The 18187-nt window shown below is 33.6% G+C and overlaps 1 protein-coding gene across 18 annotated transcripts in view; it reads right to left on the bottom strand.

Annotated features, from left to right (window-relative positions):
- LOC135213540 (rho GTPase-activating protein 26-like) overlaps positions 1-18187 on the bottom strand; it is a 452328-nt gene that overhangs the window by 55994 nt on the left and 378147 nt on the right. For 16 of the 18 annotated variants that reach the window (XM_064247486.1, XM_064247475.1, XM_064247473.1 and 13 more), the window contains exons 7-10: positions 11687-11756; positions 10435-10532; positions 8878-8913; positions 174-350 (exon numbers count right to left, since the gene is read on the bottom strand). In XM_064247486.1, coding sequence (XP_064103556.1) covers positions 174-350; positions 8878-8913; positions 10435-10532; positions 11687-11756 — 381 coding nt within the window. The remainder of the gene's footprint in view (positions 1-173; positions 351-8877; positions 8914-10434; positions 10533-11686; positions 11757-18187) is intronic. The other 2 variants (XM_064247477.1, XM_064247492.1) reach the window with 1 other exon arrangement.

Raw genomic sequence — 18187 nt, 5'->3', positions numbered from 1 at the left:
AACCACACAGGAGTTAAGATAACAGGATTTAAACAGGACAGACTTATTGATGGATATATATATAGAGGAGAGGGAAAAGGTACAGTCCATCCAACTCTCGAACCTAAATGATTTTTACTAAACTCAATGCAAGGATGATAAAATTTATAAAAAGAAAATTATACAATACTTACAGGCTCTTTCCCATCCATAGCATCCATCCAGAGTTTACGATCCTCCTCAGATAACGCTTGCAATGTATACTGGACGCCAGCTCTGTCTTGTGCAGTTACATCAAAGCAGAATCTTTTGTCAATACTGTCTGACATCCGACGTATACAAGATTTCAAGACAATTGTCTCAGTTGAGGTCTGAAATTCAGCATATGATAATCAACAACACTGTAGTAATTCCAAGCATTTCAGTAAAGTAAGAGTGCAAGACCAGAACTGGGTAATAGGCAGGTGCATTTATAACAAGAAGCTACGGGACAAAATCTAAGAAAAATTACTTTTCACACAAGCCACATAAAACAGTAGAAGAAAAGTGATTGTAAACTTACATATTTGCACAGGTTACATTAGGAAACATGAAAACTTGTTATTACCTTAATACAACAAAAAGCAGTGAAGAAAACTATACTAAAAGATGTAGACAGCTGAACTACTGTGTAGGGACAGAATGCTTTGTAAACTTTGATACCTTATGATTTTATAGCATCTTGCACAGGAACACATGTAATGTTAAAAAACAGCAATCCATTCCAGGTATCTTTTCCCATGCCAAAATACCTCACAAGTAATTATTCTCTTAAGTATGCAAAGCAGGTTAGCAAAGTATTACACTGTAGTTCTTCATTCATTCAATATGGTTGTCAGTGAAATTTCAATGAATATGTTTAGTAGATATTTTTACTACAACCAATAAGCATATATGTACAGCATAAACTGCAGCATACATAGGCGGTTGTAATACAGCACTGTATATTAGTCTAACATGTATGAATCCTTTTCTATTTGTTTAGCAAACTAGAAAAACCTAGATAGTATGCAAGACATTCGGAATTAAATAACCCTCCAGTATAACAATTTGCTCTGCCTGCAAGTTACATCATTCCAAATACTGTACAAGAATATATACATAATTCTGATATATTACAGGATATTCACTGTATTTGAAGAGTACACATAGCAAGTTACTGTCAATATGAGGTGTAAAAATCATCTAATGACTTGGAAAAATACTGCAATGAAACTGCATAGTACAAGTGGAATAAAAATCCCTGTGCTATACTATACTTCTAAAGGACACAAGAGTCCAGTTTTTCTCCTCTTTAATCTTGCAACATGGTAGTATACCCCTGGGCCCATCTTCCTCCCATATTTACAATGTTGTTACACTTCTTTGTACAAGGCTATATGGAGTTTTCTAATATTACCAACCTATTTCATGTGCTTTTCTTCATTAAAGATATTTTACCTTGTAGAAAAGGAAAAAAATGAGAATCTTATTCAAATTTACATATCAAGATACTATATTCCACAAACACAGTTACAGTAATATAGAGAAATGAAGTGTTTCTTTATATGCCACTATGGTATTTCCCCTATTTCTAAAATTCTCATGAAAGTTATTCAAAATAATTCTGTGGTGATAAGATTATTGTCTCATCTCACTTAATAATTTAATTTCAAAAAAATTCATTCAAATAAATTTTAGGGTGTTTTTTTAACCCAATCCCCACTGCACAATCATCAGGGAGGAGAGGGGCAATCTGCTTAGATAGACTTTAATACTAGGAAAATAAGTTTTAATCAGCTCTTTCTAGAATATCTGGGATTTTCTAACTTCCTTTTACTATGAGAATGGAAAGGTTCAAGCATCTTGTGGTACTATAATACTTTAGAAATTTAAGAAAAAAAAAGTTACTGGGTTTTTCTGACATCTTTGCAGTCATCCAGGTATCCTTCCCTTCCAATGTTATTTTTAAGCAATTCCCTGACTAGCAATAAATGTCCCTCTGTCCAATTAAATTTTGCTATACATTTAACCATGGAATTACATTTCTATATGAATTTAATTCATGTAAACCTCCTCCTTTTTTCATCGGGTTTTACTTGACTGCATGTAATATCTGCACGCAATGTTTGACAATGCTTTTTTTTTTTCAAAAATATTTTCAAAAAACATGTTCCTGTATAAGTAACTTCATTTTCATATAACATCTCCTTCAGTCTCATTTGTTTTTGCATGTCAACAAGTAACATCTGCAAACCATCTATAGCAGCTGTTTTCTAGCAATTATAATTCTTTATATAAGTTAATTTTATTTAATTACAAAAGGTAGTTACACAGCAAAACAGGCAATAAAATGTCTTCACTGCTTTTCATGTTGTAGGTAAAACAAAGCGTTTCCAATTGGGGGGGAGGGGGGGTGGCAGTAAATTAAACTATGGGGTATGGACTTCAAATTTCAGTATACAGTATAGCTAAAGGAACATGCCTAAGCAATATATTGTGTGAAAAAATTAATATCTATATTAAATCTAGACTATTACTTCTCTTTAAGTAAACATTATTATTGTGTACTTCCCTCTCTTTCAGTCTAAAAGGTATGTATGTGCTTATGCTAACCTTCAATATCCAACAATGTATTTGTAGTATCCAAAGTTGTCACAACAAAATGTTGAGGGAAAACACTAATACTTACAAAGCATCTTTTCCTTTATGAAATTATTTTCACACATACCCATCACTCACATCTAGTTCACATTCATGGCCTATGAATGTCCCAAGCAAAGTAATCTTCAGTTTATAAAGGCAGAAGCACAGTAAGTAATGGTACTGCATATGTGTAGTAACTACCTCATATATTGTATCTCTAATGTTAGTTGTGAGGTCAGTGACGGGTTTGTAAGTATTTTTAAAAATTTATTTTATTTAAAAAAATTTTTAACCACAACCCTGTCACTCATATACCTCATATACTGCTATATGTACAAGCTGTAAAAGATGTTTTATAATTCCAATAATCTTTTCACAATTTCCTAAAAATTTCATTCCTACTGTGGCCAAATTGTTGAATGACCTTCCTAATCTTGTAGTAGTCATTGGAATTCCAGAACTTCAAACATGGTGCATTTGGTGTTTTTGTGAAGCATGCTAACCTAAGACTCACTTCGTAACTTATTTGTAGTTTTTCTTATTTATTTAAAATTGTGATTTATCTTATTTTGCTTACTTTCCTTTCATAGTTTATTCTTTACTTCTCAATTTCCTATTTGCATTCATTTTCGTTCCCTATTAGGGACTTTGGACTTGTATGGTTCTGCTCCTCTAACTAATGTTACAGTTTGATAATATTTCATACTGTGGATTTGTTTCCCTATTAATAATAGAAAAATGAGCCTTAGTCAACATACAAAAAGGCAAAGTAATGAGAACTGAAGGGATAAAGCTACCAGATGGGAGCAACATCAAACACATAGATGAGACAGGATACAAATACCTGGGAATAATGGAAGGAGGGGATATAAAACACCAAGAGATGAAGGACACGATCAGGAAAGAATATATGCAGAGTCTCAAGGCAATACTCAAGTCAAAACTCAACGCCGGAAATATGATAAAAGCCATAAACACATGGGCAGTGCCAGTAATCAGATACAGCGCAGGAATAGTGGAATGGACGAAGGCAGAACTCCGCAGCATAGATCAGAAAACCAGGAAACATATGACAATACACAAAGCACTACACCCAAGAGCAAATATGGACAGACTATACATAACACGAAAGGAAGGAGGGAGAGGACTACAAAGTATAGAGGACTGCGTCAACATCGAGAACAGAGCACTGGGGCAATATCTGAAAAGCAGTGAAGACGAGTGGCTAAAGAGTACATGGGAAGAAGGACTAATAAAAGTAGACGAAGACCCAGAAATATACAGAGACAGGAGAATGACAGACAGAACAGAGGACTGGCACAACAAACCAATGCACAGACAATACATGAGACAGACTAAAGAACTAGCCAGCGATGACACATGGCAATGGCTACAGAGGGGAGAGCTAAAGAAGGAAACTGAAGGAATGATAACAGCGGCACAAGATCAGGCCCTAAGAACCAGATATGTTCAAAGAACTATAGACGGAAATAACATCTCTCCCATATGTAAGAAGTGCAATACGAAAAATGAAACCATAAACCACATAGCAAGCGAATGCCCGGCACTTGCACAGAACCAGTACAAAAAGAGGCATGATTCAGTGGCAAAAGCCTCCACTGGAGCCTGTGCAAGAAACATCAGCTACCTTGCAGTAATAAGTGGTACGAGCACCAACCAGAGGGAGTGATAGAAAACGATCAGGCAAAGATCCTCTGGGACTATGGTATCAGAACGGATAGGGTGATACGTGCAAATAGACCAGACGTGACGTTAATTAACAAAGTCAAGAAGAAAGTATCACTCATTGATGTCGCAATACCATGGGACACCAGAGTTGAAGAGAAAGAGAGGGAAAACATGGATAAGTATCAAGATCTGAAAATAGAAATAAAAAGAATATGGGATATGCCAGTGGAAATTGTACCCATAATCATAGGAGCACTAGGCACGATCCCAAGATCCCTGAAAAGGAATCTAGAAAAACTAGAGGCTGAAGTAGCTCCAGGACTCATGCAGAAGAGTGTGATCCTAGAAACGGCACACATAGTAAGAAAAGTGATGGACTCCTAAGGAGGCAGGATGCGAGGCAGGATGCAACCCGGAACCCCACACTATAAATACCACCCAGTCGAATTGGAGGACTGTGATAGAGCAAAAATAAAAAATAAATAAATAAAATAAAAATAATAATAATAATAATAATTAATAATAATAATAATAATAATAATTAATAATAAAATAATAATAATAATAATAATTAATATTAATAATAATTAATAATAATACAGGCCAGAAATTGCAGTAGTACTGTTTGACTCAACTGTCTGTTGGGGGGTACCCAACCCAGAAGCTCTTGTGAACAAATAAAAAGTTGCTAGAGTAGGTGGATGTCATGCATGATTTTAGTGGTTTCAAAGCATCGGAATGCCCTACAAGCCTACATGTTTCAAGCTTGACATCTAGGCAGTAAAAGAAGATGCCAACAAAGAGTGGCTCAACAAAGACATGGAAGACCAAGGCCATCAAATGTTAGAAGAGTGTGTGGAACAAATTGTTAACCCTCAAAGTACTCAGGAAAATGAAGATGAAACTATGATGGCGATAACAACAAAGCCATCTAGAAAATTCTAGTCTCAATTAGATTATAATGTGGTTAGATGGCATGAAAAACAATGATACTTTGCTGTTCTATGGTCAAATGAGAAGTCAAATGAACATCATTCACCAGCAGTAACTCAAGACAAGATGAAAACCAAGATAAGAGCAACATACAGTATCATTTGACCAGGTTTAGCCAATTGTCACCTGAGTTTGGTCCTTCTAGCACTGATTCCAAGTACTGCTTGGGAGTATCAAATAAAGAAGAAGAAACCTGAGTAATGAACACTTTGTAATGTGGTACAGGCAGTCCCCAGTTAACAGCGGGAGTGATCCATTCCCGGTCGAAAGCCGATAATCGAAAATTGCAGATAAGTAAATGGTGTTTATGAGGTAGTACACCCTAATAAACCACTTACTGACACTGAAAATCACTTACTGTCGCTAAAAAACTGGTTAACAATGTCGTTAGCCAAGCGCCGTAAAACCGGAATGCTGTTACCCAACACCGCCAATAAGCGAAGGCTGCCTAGAGTAATTCGTATTCTATTAATCAATATACGCCACAGAATATATATTAGGATTACGTAGTGCATTATCAGAAATTTTTGCACTTATAGGCCAGACCCCAAAAACCAGTCAATAATGTGATACTCTACTGTACAGTGCATGTATATGTAGAATAAATAAAATGTCTACAGAAAAAATCAGGAGGAAAAAGACGAAGAAGGTTGAAGAAACAATGAAATGAAGACAGAGAGGTTAAGACAAACGCTTGCAGAAATGGAAAGGCTCAAATTCATGTGTAGTACAATCAGTCTTTTGTTTCTTTCATAAGATTACTGTATTTTGGAAAATGTAAGACCATGAATGTTGGCTGCATATGAGTGATGGGTTTGAGGCTCATGATGTGGTAATTTTACATTTAGCAATTTTTCAAATTGCACTTATTGGTGTAATACAAAAAAAGAAGTTACAATTTCAGTATTCAGTGCATTATAACACTTAGCTTATATCTAAAACAGTGCCTTAACATTATTTTTATTTAGTATGTTTTTATCCTGAATATCAATCTTACTTTCAATAAATAAGCAACTATAAACACCATACCTAAAGTTTTCTCTTTTGCCATAGGATTCTCAGGATAAATAAAAAGAACTCACAGATGAGTGTTCACAAATAAGGCGCACATGGAAGTAATAATTATACTACTTCTTTTCTGGGGTGATCAACAGTAATTATGCTAGTGAAGCTTTACTAATCTAGTTCAGTTATTTAATAATACATAATTGTTTTTTCATTACAGTGCTTGCTTATATTGGGCTACCAATAAAAACAAATAGGGAATCTCTAATATAGTTCCTTAAGCAATTAAGAGCATGTGTTGAAAGGGTCACATCACAATAGGAGAATTCACATCACAGTAGGAGAATGAGCACAGAGTGAGCCAAACCACACAAATTCAAAGTAACCTTTTAAGAAGCAATCCCAAACAAAAGTTCCACACAAGTGCAAACACTCACAGCCCAACCAACATTCACCTTTGACACTGTCCCAAAGTTTCAAGAAACAGATCTAAGGCATAATCAAATCTTTCTGCTCAGATGGATCTAACTGTTGAATAACTACTTGGACTACTAGCAGCCCGCTGTGTCATCTCAGTAAGCAACAACCTCAATTTAGCCTTAGTTTCTTATAGCTGAAATCCTTCTCAGTTGGGTCAACAGAAACTACCCAAGTGAAAAGATATCCTCTTTAAGAAAGTGTTTGTTTACTACATACCTTCAACCTAGATGCGCCAACTCACAGAATAGATAACAGCTATAGACACAAGCTTGTAAAAACAACATAACCCTTAACAGCTCTTTGATATATCCTAAAATCATGTGTCTCTCACAATAAAAAAAAAAGCTTTGGGACGGAGGGGAATTCTTATTATGTAATTTTCCTTATTCCACAAGTTACTAATGTTAATAATTGTATGAAATTCTACCTACATTAACACTGCTAAAACAAATGTTTAATGATATAATTATAAAGCCTTTTTCATATTCAATTTCTATAGTTTGAAGTCAGTAAATAGTACTAACATCACTTATTTATACTAATCCAAATTTTATCAATTGAATAATGTTCATACTCTTCTTGAAAGAGGAGAATTCTGCACAGCAATGTGCAATGAAGACAGACATAACCCCACTAACGAATTTTGCTCAACAATAAAAAAAAAACAAGCTATAAGACACTGACAATAGCCTAAACTATGATTATATATGTCCAGGAATGGGTAACATACAGCAGTACTATGAGAGTGAGCCAAGCTAAGAGTAAAGGCTACTCAGCAGTGTGTTTGTGTGGCTGAGGAAGAAAATGCATTTTAGGGCAGTGTAGTTTTCTCATGTGTTTCTAATCACAGCTTTGTTTGTCTCCATTTTGAACACTATCGGATACACCAATCATATTTGTGTTAAGATGATTATGTATGCATATTTGTACATTACACAATAAGGATACATCAATCGTATACATATTTGTACATTACACAACAATCTGCTTGTGCATCCTTTGTGAGCACCGGAGACTCTTACCTTCACTGGTCATCTCGTGTATCCTATGTTATTTAAAAACAATTTTCCTTGTATTTTATATAAGCAAAAACAGATCTCCTTGTACATTATCTTTTTACATTATGCAGAGTAATTAGATTCACTGTTTATTATAATGTTTGTGCTACTTTTTCCCAATACTAATTTTACATTTTTAACATGCATTACATACTTTTCTGAGCAAATTTTAACAAAAAAATTTTAATATCTGGTGAACTGATAAAACACGAATACGTCTGTTAAACACTATCACGTGGCATTCACTCTGACTGTTATCTGTGATGAACACATACTATAATGGAAAGCATAAGGGAATTGTGATAATTAAAAAGAAAATGGTACAACCAGCTCCAGCAATGGTGAGTAATGACAGTCACCATATAAGAATCTCCTCACTGTCCCAGAGACTGCTCTTGGGTCGAATGATATCGATCATTTTAGTAACAAAGGGACTGTTTGACTTGTATATTCTAATTAATGAAACTCTGTTAGCATCTCAGATAATTCCAAAGGATTAACCTTATTTCATAATTACAATACAGCTTTCCACAAACCAACCTAAATACTGTATGTCTCCCCTCCTTACCATCACCCTAAAAATGTTCTCATAGAGAAAATTCATCAACTGAGCTAACCAAGTAAATCGTTAAAAGATATTCCTAAATGTAAAAGATAAACCCTACAATAAAACTGAGATAAAAATGATTACTCTTTAGAGGAAGGAAGCAATTTCATGAAATATTTGGCCTAAAGCAAATATTTACAAACTAGCAACAATATGCAGTTCTACTGTAAATGATATATACTATGTGCACAAAAAAATCCACATTTGACTAAATGTATACAATAATACTTCAAAGTCATTTTCAGGTGGCTAATAAAAGGCTGGAAGCAGAGTTGAAATTTTGCCAAGCTGCACTCAAAAATAAGTGACTTTTAACAATATGATCCTTTTTTCAGAAGCAAAAAAAATTAGCAGTTATGTGTGTCAGCATTAAAGTTATTGCAATAACAACTCTCTCCTTACCCTGTCAATGTATCCCCTACTTTGATTTACAAGAGGCTGGAAAACAAAAATTTTTTCTTCATCATCAGTGTGGAAGGAAGGTTCACAATTATTGTGCTGAATCACACAGGACTGATTTAACATCTCAGTCTCCAAGGTAATGCCGTCATACAACTTACTTAACAGTCCTTATTTAACTGAAACCATAACCCAATTCATCCTCCAACTCACCCAATAAAGAGAACTTCTTTTAATACCAGTATAATGATGTAATACACAAGAGCTTTAGCAAATTTTTTCAATATGTTTATACATATCTAACTTAAAAAGTTTATTTTAAAAAATCCATTAAATGTGTAAAAAATGCAAGTTGTTTACATGTATTCATATTTACTGTTCATGATTTGAAAGTCCTTCATGACACCATATATATATCAGAAACTTATAGACATGGGAGGCCAGCCAGAGCTCCTAAATTATGGCATCTTATATTACACAGTACAATAGCAAACATTTTTACAAATATATTAGCCGTCCAACTGAAATTCTAATCCATAACTGTTAAATTTTTATATCCTTAATGGATTCTTTACTTTGTATGTTGTTTTTATTCAGCAACGGGACCAACAGCTTTACATGACTTCCAAACCACGTCGAGAGTGAACTTCTATCACCAGAAATACACATCTCTCACCCCTTAATGGAATGTCCGAGAATCGAAATCATGGCCACCAAGGTGGCAAGCAAAGACCGTACCAACCACGCCACAGAGGCACTCTAATGGATTCTTTAGATGTAAGCTTTCCTAATCTTTTATATAAATACTGTACTACTGACACATTACTGTAAGGCTTTTACCTCAGTACTGACTACAATTCGTTTCCTTAAAATTGTTATGTATACAGAGTTTGTAAGATGTCCAAAAAAAGGCTCATGATGAGTAAATGACAATTTATTACCATCATCACAAATTTTGCATCAGATTTTCCTTGTTGATCTTTAGATGTGAATAAATTTCATACACAAAAACACCCATTGACAAACCTACCAATGAAAATTAGCTTCCTATATATTAAAAACAAATTTTAGCCCGTTTTATTATTTTCCTAACCAAAAAAGAAGCCCTTAGTTGGAGCAGTTGTGGATGTATAAACTTAGAGCTAATATAAATAAGAGATGAAATGTATTCAAACTAAGATTTGGTGCTTATTGAAATTACTGCATGTATTCTGTATCAATTCATAAAGTAGTAAAGTTATAGCGGCAAATACCTTGGCAACAATTTATATATACAGTACATAAATATAACCTTTAAAGATAGCAGTAAAATACTACCATATTAAAAGCTTTAAAACAATACTTGGAAGTACAAAAATCATCTTGTCTACAACTTACATCTAACAAACAAAGAAATGCACACAAAGCTTCATCAAAACAAACAAAAAATTAGAAAAGGTCATCAGAAGCATGTCTGTATAAAGCTAGTTTAAGAGATGTACAACAAGTTTCATGGCTAAGACCTTACAAGGAAATAATCAACATGCAAATGAATGAAATAAATAAACATATAAAACTTACAATTTTATGTTGTATTTGATTGTAAGGAATCATGGTGAATACCCTGTTCTCCTTCTGATATAGGCAGTAGTGCTTTGTCCACGTAGTACCGAATGCCTCTACAAATGGAAGAAAATATCATTATCCACAATCATGGAGAAACCTTGAAATGTTCGAGATATTTATGAGTTAAGTCACATAAGGAACATTTCTTTACCTACAAGAACACATGTACTGGTGTATAAAGAAATCACAAAGGTAAGCATGTGATTTTGTTTTTTAACTGAAGCCACTATGAAAATTGAGAATGAAACGACAGAGTCAAGTACTTTCGTATATTTAACACCTCCGAAGATGTGTTAAATACATGAAAGTACCTGGCACTCTTGTTTCATTTTCAATTTTCCCGGTGGCTTCGGCTAATGTACTAATGTATGTCTAAAAAGTCTAAAAACCTTTTATGTCACACTTTCAGTGTTCATTGTACATACCAGTTGATCTGTACACATGTAATAGGCCTTGAAATGGGGGGAAAAAATCAAGGAAGACTAAAATACTATATTCCAATGAAAAGAAATTGTACACCTACATGTGAATCCCTCGAGGAGGGGTAGTGCTGTCAGTGCACCTCATGCGGTGCAATGTAGGCATTACTTAAGGCTCTTTGCAGTGTGCTTTTGGGCCCTAGCTGCAACCTCTTTCATTCTTTTTACTGTACCTCCTTTCATATTCGCTTTCTTCCATCTTACTTTCCACCCTCTCCTAACAATTGTTTCATAATGTAACTGTGAGGTTTTCCTCCTGTTACACCTTTTAATTTTAAACCTTTTACGGTCAATTTCCATTTTAGCACTGAATGACCTCATAGGTCCCAGTACTTGGCCTTTGGTCTAAGTTCTATATTAATTTCAATTCAACAGGTGAATAATAGAAAAAAATTCCAAATTTCAAAATCTGTGTTATTGACAATGTATTTTTTTAATTACAATTTTCCTTTGAAGTCAGCAAAGATGGACTTGCCCATATTAATCTAATAAACACAAAATTTTTATATCAGTAATAGGTGAGAATTATTAATCATAATATCCCTATGTTTTCAATTTAAGATTGGTAGACATAAAATTTTATCTTGGAAAGAAAAGTACTTGGTGTAATTTCATTCAGGATTGACTCATATATTTAAAAGCAAAAGAAGCTACTTTTAAAAGAACAAAAACTACTCAAGGAATTTCTACAAGTGCAAAATACCAATCACATAAAATTGACCACTTACTTTTTTCCATGAGGAAGAGATAACCCTGCCTGGTATACATTTTGTCCATGTTGCCAGGATCCATTGATTTCTGGTGGAAAATGTCAGGTTAAAATATACTCAGTACATATATTAATGACAACAGGCCTATATTTAAATTACCATTCAAAATATATAATTCTCATATAAAATCTTAACATTACTATTTCAATAGGTTGCATTTTTCCAGATGCTCAACAGCTATAATGTCCAAATTTAAAAACAAAATATCCCACATTTTCATATATTAATATTGCAAAAAATCTTAAGCATGACCATATTAATTAGTACTAACTACAATGGGTATTCTTAGATTTGACATGCATGCAAATTATTCATACATCAACCACATATTAATCAGTAAGCAGTCAAGTAAATTTCATTATATTTAAAGCTACTACTTTATCAGTTAACTGGAGAGTTGTGCTATACAGCCTTTCATCTGTAGTACTATGAGCAAGTTAAATGAAGTCTGACACGACACCATCGATACTTAATTTCTGATCAAAAGTAAACTCATTAAAGCAAATAGTAACATACATCCGATATAGTGATCAAGTAAATTCAGCGATGATAGTAATTCATACTTTTTTTCTTTTACAGAAATGCAAGTTGTGTAGTGTTCAATATGGAACAGAACCAAGGTTTTGCACATGAAAAACTTCAGAAGACCTTAGGCTATATAGTTTTCATATCCTTTGGAATATTCTGCCTCACAGCTGACAAACTGAGAAATATAAAGATCAAAATCCATTATCATTATTATTATTATTAACTGATCAAAGACCACAGAGTTACATTTCTAGACTCTTATAGAAGCCAACGGAGGACTGTCCATTGATGGGATGTGAAAATTGGAGCAAAGAAACATTAAAGAAGTTGGATAGTAAGAACAGGGTGTGGAAGAAAAGTATGAAACATTGCTACATAAGATGCAAATGGCAGTATACATAGAACCATAGGTACCATCTATGGTGTACCATGCATAGCACACTGCGAATGGTAACCCTGTTTTGTGGATAAAATCTGTCTCCCTACTACTACTGAATAACACTTGTATCTATAATATAGTCTAAGAAACACATCTCAATGAGATGAGAAATTTGGGAAGTGTCAACACTGCATACAACCTAAAGAGGAAATGTGAACTAAAATGACATAGCTTACCATGTGTAATGAATAAATTATGAAGGAAATTAAATTCAATAAAAAAGGAGTCATAAAAAAGTATTATAAATAGTTTTCAGCTCACAATACTTTTGAACTACCCCTAAAAAATCTGCAATGTAATTTTTTTTTTACCTTGTGTAAAGCTTTCATGAACTCAAACTTGAAAATTAATCTACAGTGAGAATTGCACTAGAGAAGTAAATTTATAGACATATAAACAATCAATTTGTCCTTGATGGAATGAGCTTAATCCCCAACCTATTTAGAACAACTGAAAACTGTCCACCTGAACTAAATAATTCACCAACAAATTAAAAATTATATATTTCTGCTTCTTATTCAAATAATCTAAAGCTAACCAATGGAGAAAAAACTGCTTTTCCCAGGCTATACTCTAGCAATACTTTAAGAAAAGTTTATTTCAGCCTCCAGGAATTCTTCACAGGATCTCAATTAAAAGAGCAATGGTCAAGTGACCGGTCAGAAAGTTATGGATGCAGATCCTCTTTTGAAAATCTCATTTATGGTTAAAGAACCTGCTGTTGAAAACTGCCAATGTCACATTGAATTTGCTTGGGGAAACCATAAGAGTCAGCCAGATACTTCAGTCAAAAAGTACAGTGATGAAAATAGTGAAAATGTGCAAGAGTTAGTACTATATAGCTTGAGGCCAGTTCCATAATTTTGCTGCTAACCTTTGTTTGTTTGTATATATATATATATAAATAAATAAAAGGTCATGGTACACATTAAGAAAATCGCCAAAAAATTATACTAAACCACTTATTAAATAAACGATGTGTAAATATTTTCCCCATGAAATCATTTCCTTCCAAAACAGACAAGGGAGACAGCAGAAAGGACCAAATGCTAACACTGTCAAAATCAATGTAGACATTAAGGTAGAACATGAAAATTTCTTTAAAGATCTCTTTTAAATCAGATTTTTGTTTACATACGCATGAACTAGTCATTCAAGCATACACAAGCTAATAAAATATAGCAAATTGAGAATTTAAATGTACATATTTTTGTCCTGATTAAAGTATTCTCATTTAAGTCTGGATAATATATGAGTAAATTAACTTTTAAGAAAGTTTAGAGATGCTATTTCTTTTGAACTTTAAAGGATCATGGTAACTCTTTACACTTGACAGCACTTATTTACAAAGATTAAAATCTCAAGTCACAGATTAAATTGTACTAATGTTAATACTAAAGGAAATTATAAGCAAACTGGACAAAAAACAAATAAATTACCTCTCTTGGAAAAAATTCACAGCTATGACAAAAATGATTTACAACACAAAACTGCAAGATAACCAAATTTATTATGAAACTTTTTTCCTATATAACCCAATCACTTATATATGCTGTCACTCACAGAACTTAAATATGTCCCATGAACTACATGATAAACAGAAATGTAGCAGTGGCTTGTTGCATGTATCACCTGGAGCTTCAAGAACTCATCAAACACCTGCCTCACTTTTCCCACAGTGAATATGAAGCTGTGAGAGAACAGTGTGGCTGGGAGGCAGGAAATTATTACAAAATATGAGAGATTTGTATGAAATGTATGAAACGCAGCTTGTTATAACACAAGTTAATCACTCATACAAGTGACTAAATTATAACTGAATTATGAAGTCTCAGCTGCAGGATCAAGGGAGCATTTGGTGGCTAAGACAGGTCAGAAACCCAAAACTATAAATATAAAAAACAGAGGAGCTGGTATATTTATGGGTGTCCGACGAACATGAAAATAACACGCTATATATACATATAAACAAGCATTAGATGCATAAACTTGGATGTCTACATTTGTAAGATACCATGCATGGATGAGAAGCTGACAGTCTGGGGCATCTAAAGAAACGAATTAAGGCTGCTATTAAGAGAAACAGTGAAATCAGCTGGATTCTTGCTTCAATAATTACAGAAATGGCTCATTGGCCTGGTAGGGTTTGATAGCTGAAGATCTGCAAGGTTAGGCAATAGCCTCTGCTGGAAACCCTCTTTTTCTGAGACAGCCAAACATAAATGAAATGCTGTGATATCTCATAGACTGCAAAACATGAATGCAATGCTATAACATTTCAAAGTCTCTCCATAATCTCAGAGAGTGCATCTGACAAAGACACTTCTTTTACTTGGTGACCACCTGGGTATTTTCTATTAACAAAAAAGGGAAGTCAAGAGACCCCTTCCTGCTTTGGCCAAAGACAAGCAATCCGGATCATCATCAGATTTTTGGAAGCTTTTCTAGGATCTGCCTGATGTATCAGAATCGAGGAAAGGCATAAATATTCAGGTTGTCCCAGGGATGCATCTGTGCTTTTATCTCCCAAGTTCCCAAGTCTAGCTAGGTGGAGCAATACACTAGAAGCTAGCAGCTGAAGCTAACTGCAAACAGGTCCACCAAAGGCATGATCCTTGAGGTCAAGGGATACCAGGAAGTCCCTTTCCCTAATGGTATGATAAGATGAGGCTGCAATTTCCATTCCGAGATCAATTATAGAAATTATGAAAATTAACATCTTTTGGCAATCTTGCAGTAATGAACAATTTAGGAATTATGCTCAGCCGTTAAAAACCCTGTAGACACTTGAAAAGTCAGGCGTGTAACTGATAAGTTCCTGTCTTTCTAGATGGTGCATGCAGCCAACTACTACTACATACTCTTTTTGTCTGTTAACCTAAAGCAAAGTGTCTGCAACATTCAAAGACGTGAATGCTGGCATATAAAAGTGTTGGGGGTGCAAAAGTATTAGCTTAATGCAAAAAATATAATTCACATGACATGTTAATACAGTAGAAGCAAAAAAAAAAAGGCTGAAATCTAAGCAAATGCTTAATAAATCTTCAGAAATGTAATGTTAAAACCAGAAAAATAGCAAGCAGGAATATACTTGAGCTATCAATAATTGCAATAAAATCACTGTTGTCATCACAGTGGTCTTGACAGGTGTGTGTTTGTTAGCAAGTGCCTGGTAAGGGAAGGGGGTTGATATGGAGAAAAAGGTAAATAGTGAGTTTAGGTTTCTCTTACAACCTCTTGATGATGTGGTCAGTGAGGAGGATCTAGGAATGAACACATGCTCTTACCCTGAAACATAAGCTGTAAAAGGCAAGACAATAGAGGGGCATATCAAGTACGTATACTCAAATTAATCATGATAACTTTTTCAATATCCAGGAAACTATTGATTACTTTGCAAGCTCTTTTACATTATTGTTGTATTAAAAAATCAAGCTAATAAATATGAAAGCAAATTTAATATAAATAAATTCACAGTAATAATTACTTATCACTCTCATTGCATTATATATAATTCAAAGTAATATTCAATTACTTATCAAACTTATATTATTATTGTAAATTATAATCATTGCAAAATATTCCTCATCATTCATTGGTCGTGTAACCTTATAAGATTATCAACAAAATGTAAAAGGAATTGCAAATTTTATAATAGCCTATCAAGATATAAATAAAACTATAATCAGTTAATGGTGCAATATTTCCAAACAGTACAATAAAAGAGGAAGTATTTTTACAGCATCATGCATACTATAAAGAAATCAGGATTTAAAATTACATACTTTATATACGTATATGCTAAGCAAAGATACCAAGTATGACTTGATTTGACCCCCTAATCATAAAAGAAAATAAAATTAACTACCATTACATTTTTAAATGAGATTCCACCAGGTTAATAACAAAAATATCCTTATGACTTTTCTTCATGCCATCCACTACATACAATGCAAGCAGTAATTACTGTATGTATTGTACACAAAGAAGTACAGACAAATTACTTCATTACTATGAATATGAAGTCTTGTGTTTAAGTAAGGAGAAAATTTTTCAATGCCTTCTATCATAAAGTGCACATAACAAACTACATATGATTCAAGAAATGTACATCTGATATCACCTGAATGCAATAAAACAAAAATGAAAGGCATTGTCTTTTTTGTTTTCAGCCAACATAAAGCTCTAATCGTCCTACTCCACCACTACAGTAGAAAATTTCAATTTTAAAAGCATACAATGGACTTCATGGACCAATGCAAATTCCATGATGAATTAAAGACATAAAGGTACCTGATGGATACTTAAAGGATACATACCAACATTTGGAAAAGTAACATTATCCTTTAGAAGCCATCAATTACAGGTAGTATACGTATATGTATACTTAAAAGTACATGACATAAAGCTACAAGGCAACAAGCCCCACTTTCACCTTGATTTGTGTTTCTTACTATAGATTTTTCTCTTTATTTTCCTTTCTTATTTTTTATTACTTTTTTGGAGCTTTAAAAGTTTAGAATTCTAGGCCACCAATATTATCATGGTTCACTTAATGTTCAAAATGCACTTAAATTTCTTATTCAGTTTTTGTAACGCATTCTACAAGTTACTGATTCTTTTTAAATGGTTCTATCACAAGTTACAAAATAATACAGAACTCTTTCAGATTATGCTGAATTATTTGTTGGAATATAAAAGCTCTGGAAAGTGAAAACAAATTTACCCTCTGATTTTCCCAGACTATTAAAGACCATAGTATCTCTTTTCTGATTGCTTTCTCACACTCTGCATCTGACAGACCATAATTTAAACTCCATAAAACACTCCCCCAAGGATGAAGAGAAACCAGTGATGTGAAACAGTGTTGTCTTGACATTTACTACCCTATAAAATCCAAATGGCGACTGCTAAAGGATTAAGCTCTTCAATTTAAACTACTTGAATATATAATGCAGCCGGAAAAAGTCATCTTTGACATTAGGTTATAATTCGAATACAATATTTCAAAGCTTTCATAAAATATACTATGTAAAAACAAACACTATCTCAGCATTAATATGAAAGGAAGTATCAAAACCAAAAAAGTAATAACTGAAATGCAAACCTAAGATCAATGACACCTAACATTACGAAATAACATCCCATTATTTCTCTCCTACTGAGAATATGTGGTCAAATGTCTGGGCCATTATGCATAAACTAAGAAATTACAACAGACAGCTGGTAAAAATTTAAAAATATTTTGTAGCATTTTATACCCGGGGATTATCAGGGGCATAAGGCCTTGTGTGTGTTTGTTTCAGCCCTCTAGTGAAAAATATCTATGTAGTCTTCTTTCTGTAAAATTTACTTAACCCTTTACTAATGATAACCAATGTTGCCTTGGGAAACGTAGTAGAATATTTGCACGCCTTTTTTTCTGCATTTTCGAGCAGGATATAAAATTGCATCATCACTATTGTTTTCTGTGTCTGTGTCTGTGTTTTCAG

Source organism: Macrobrachium nipponense, chromosome 43, assembly GCF_015104395.2.
Source record: "Macrobrachium nipponense isolate FS-2020 chromosome 43, ASM1510439v2, whole genome shotgun sequence".
NCBI lineage: Eukaryota > Metazoa > Arthropoda > Malacostraca > Decapoda > Palaemonidae > Macrobrachium > Macrobrachium nipponense.
Note: the sequence above shows the minus strand (reverse complement) of the source record. Positions and strands in the feature narration are given on the sequence as shown.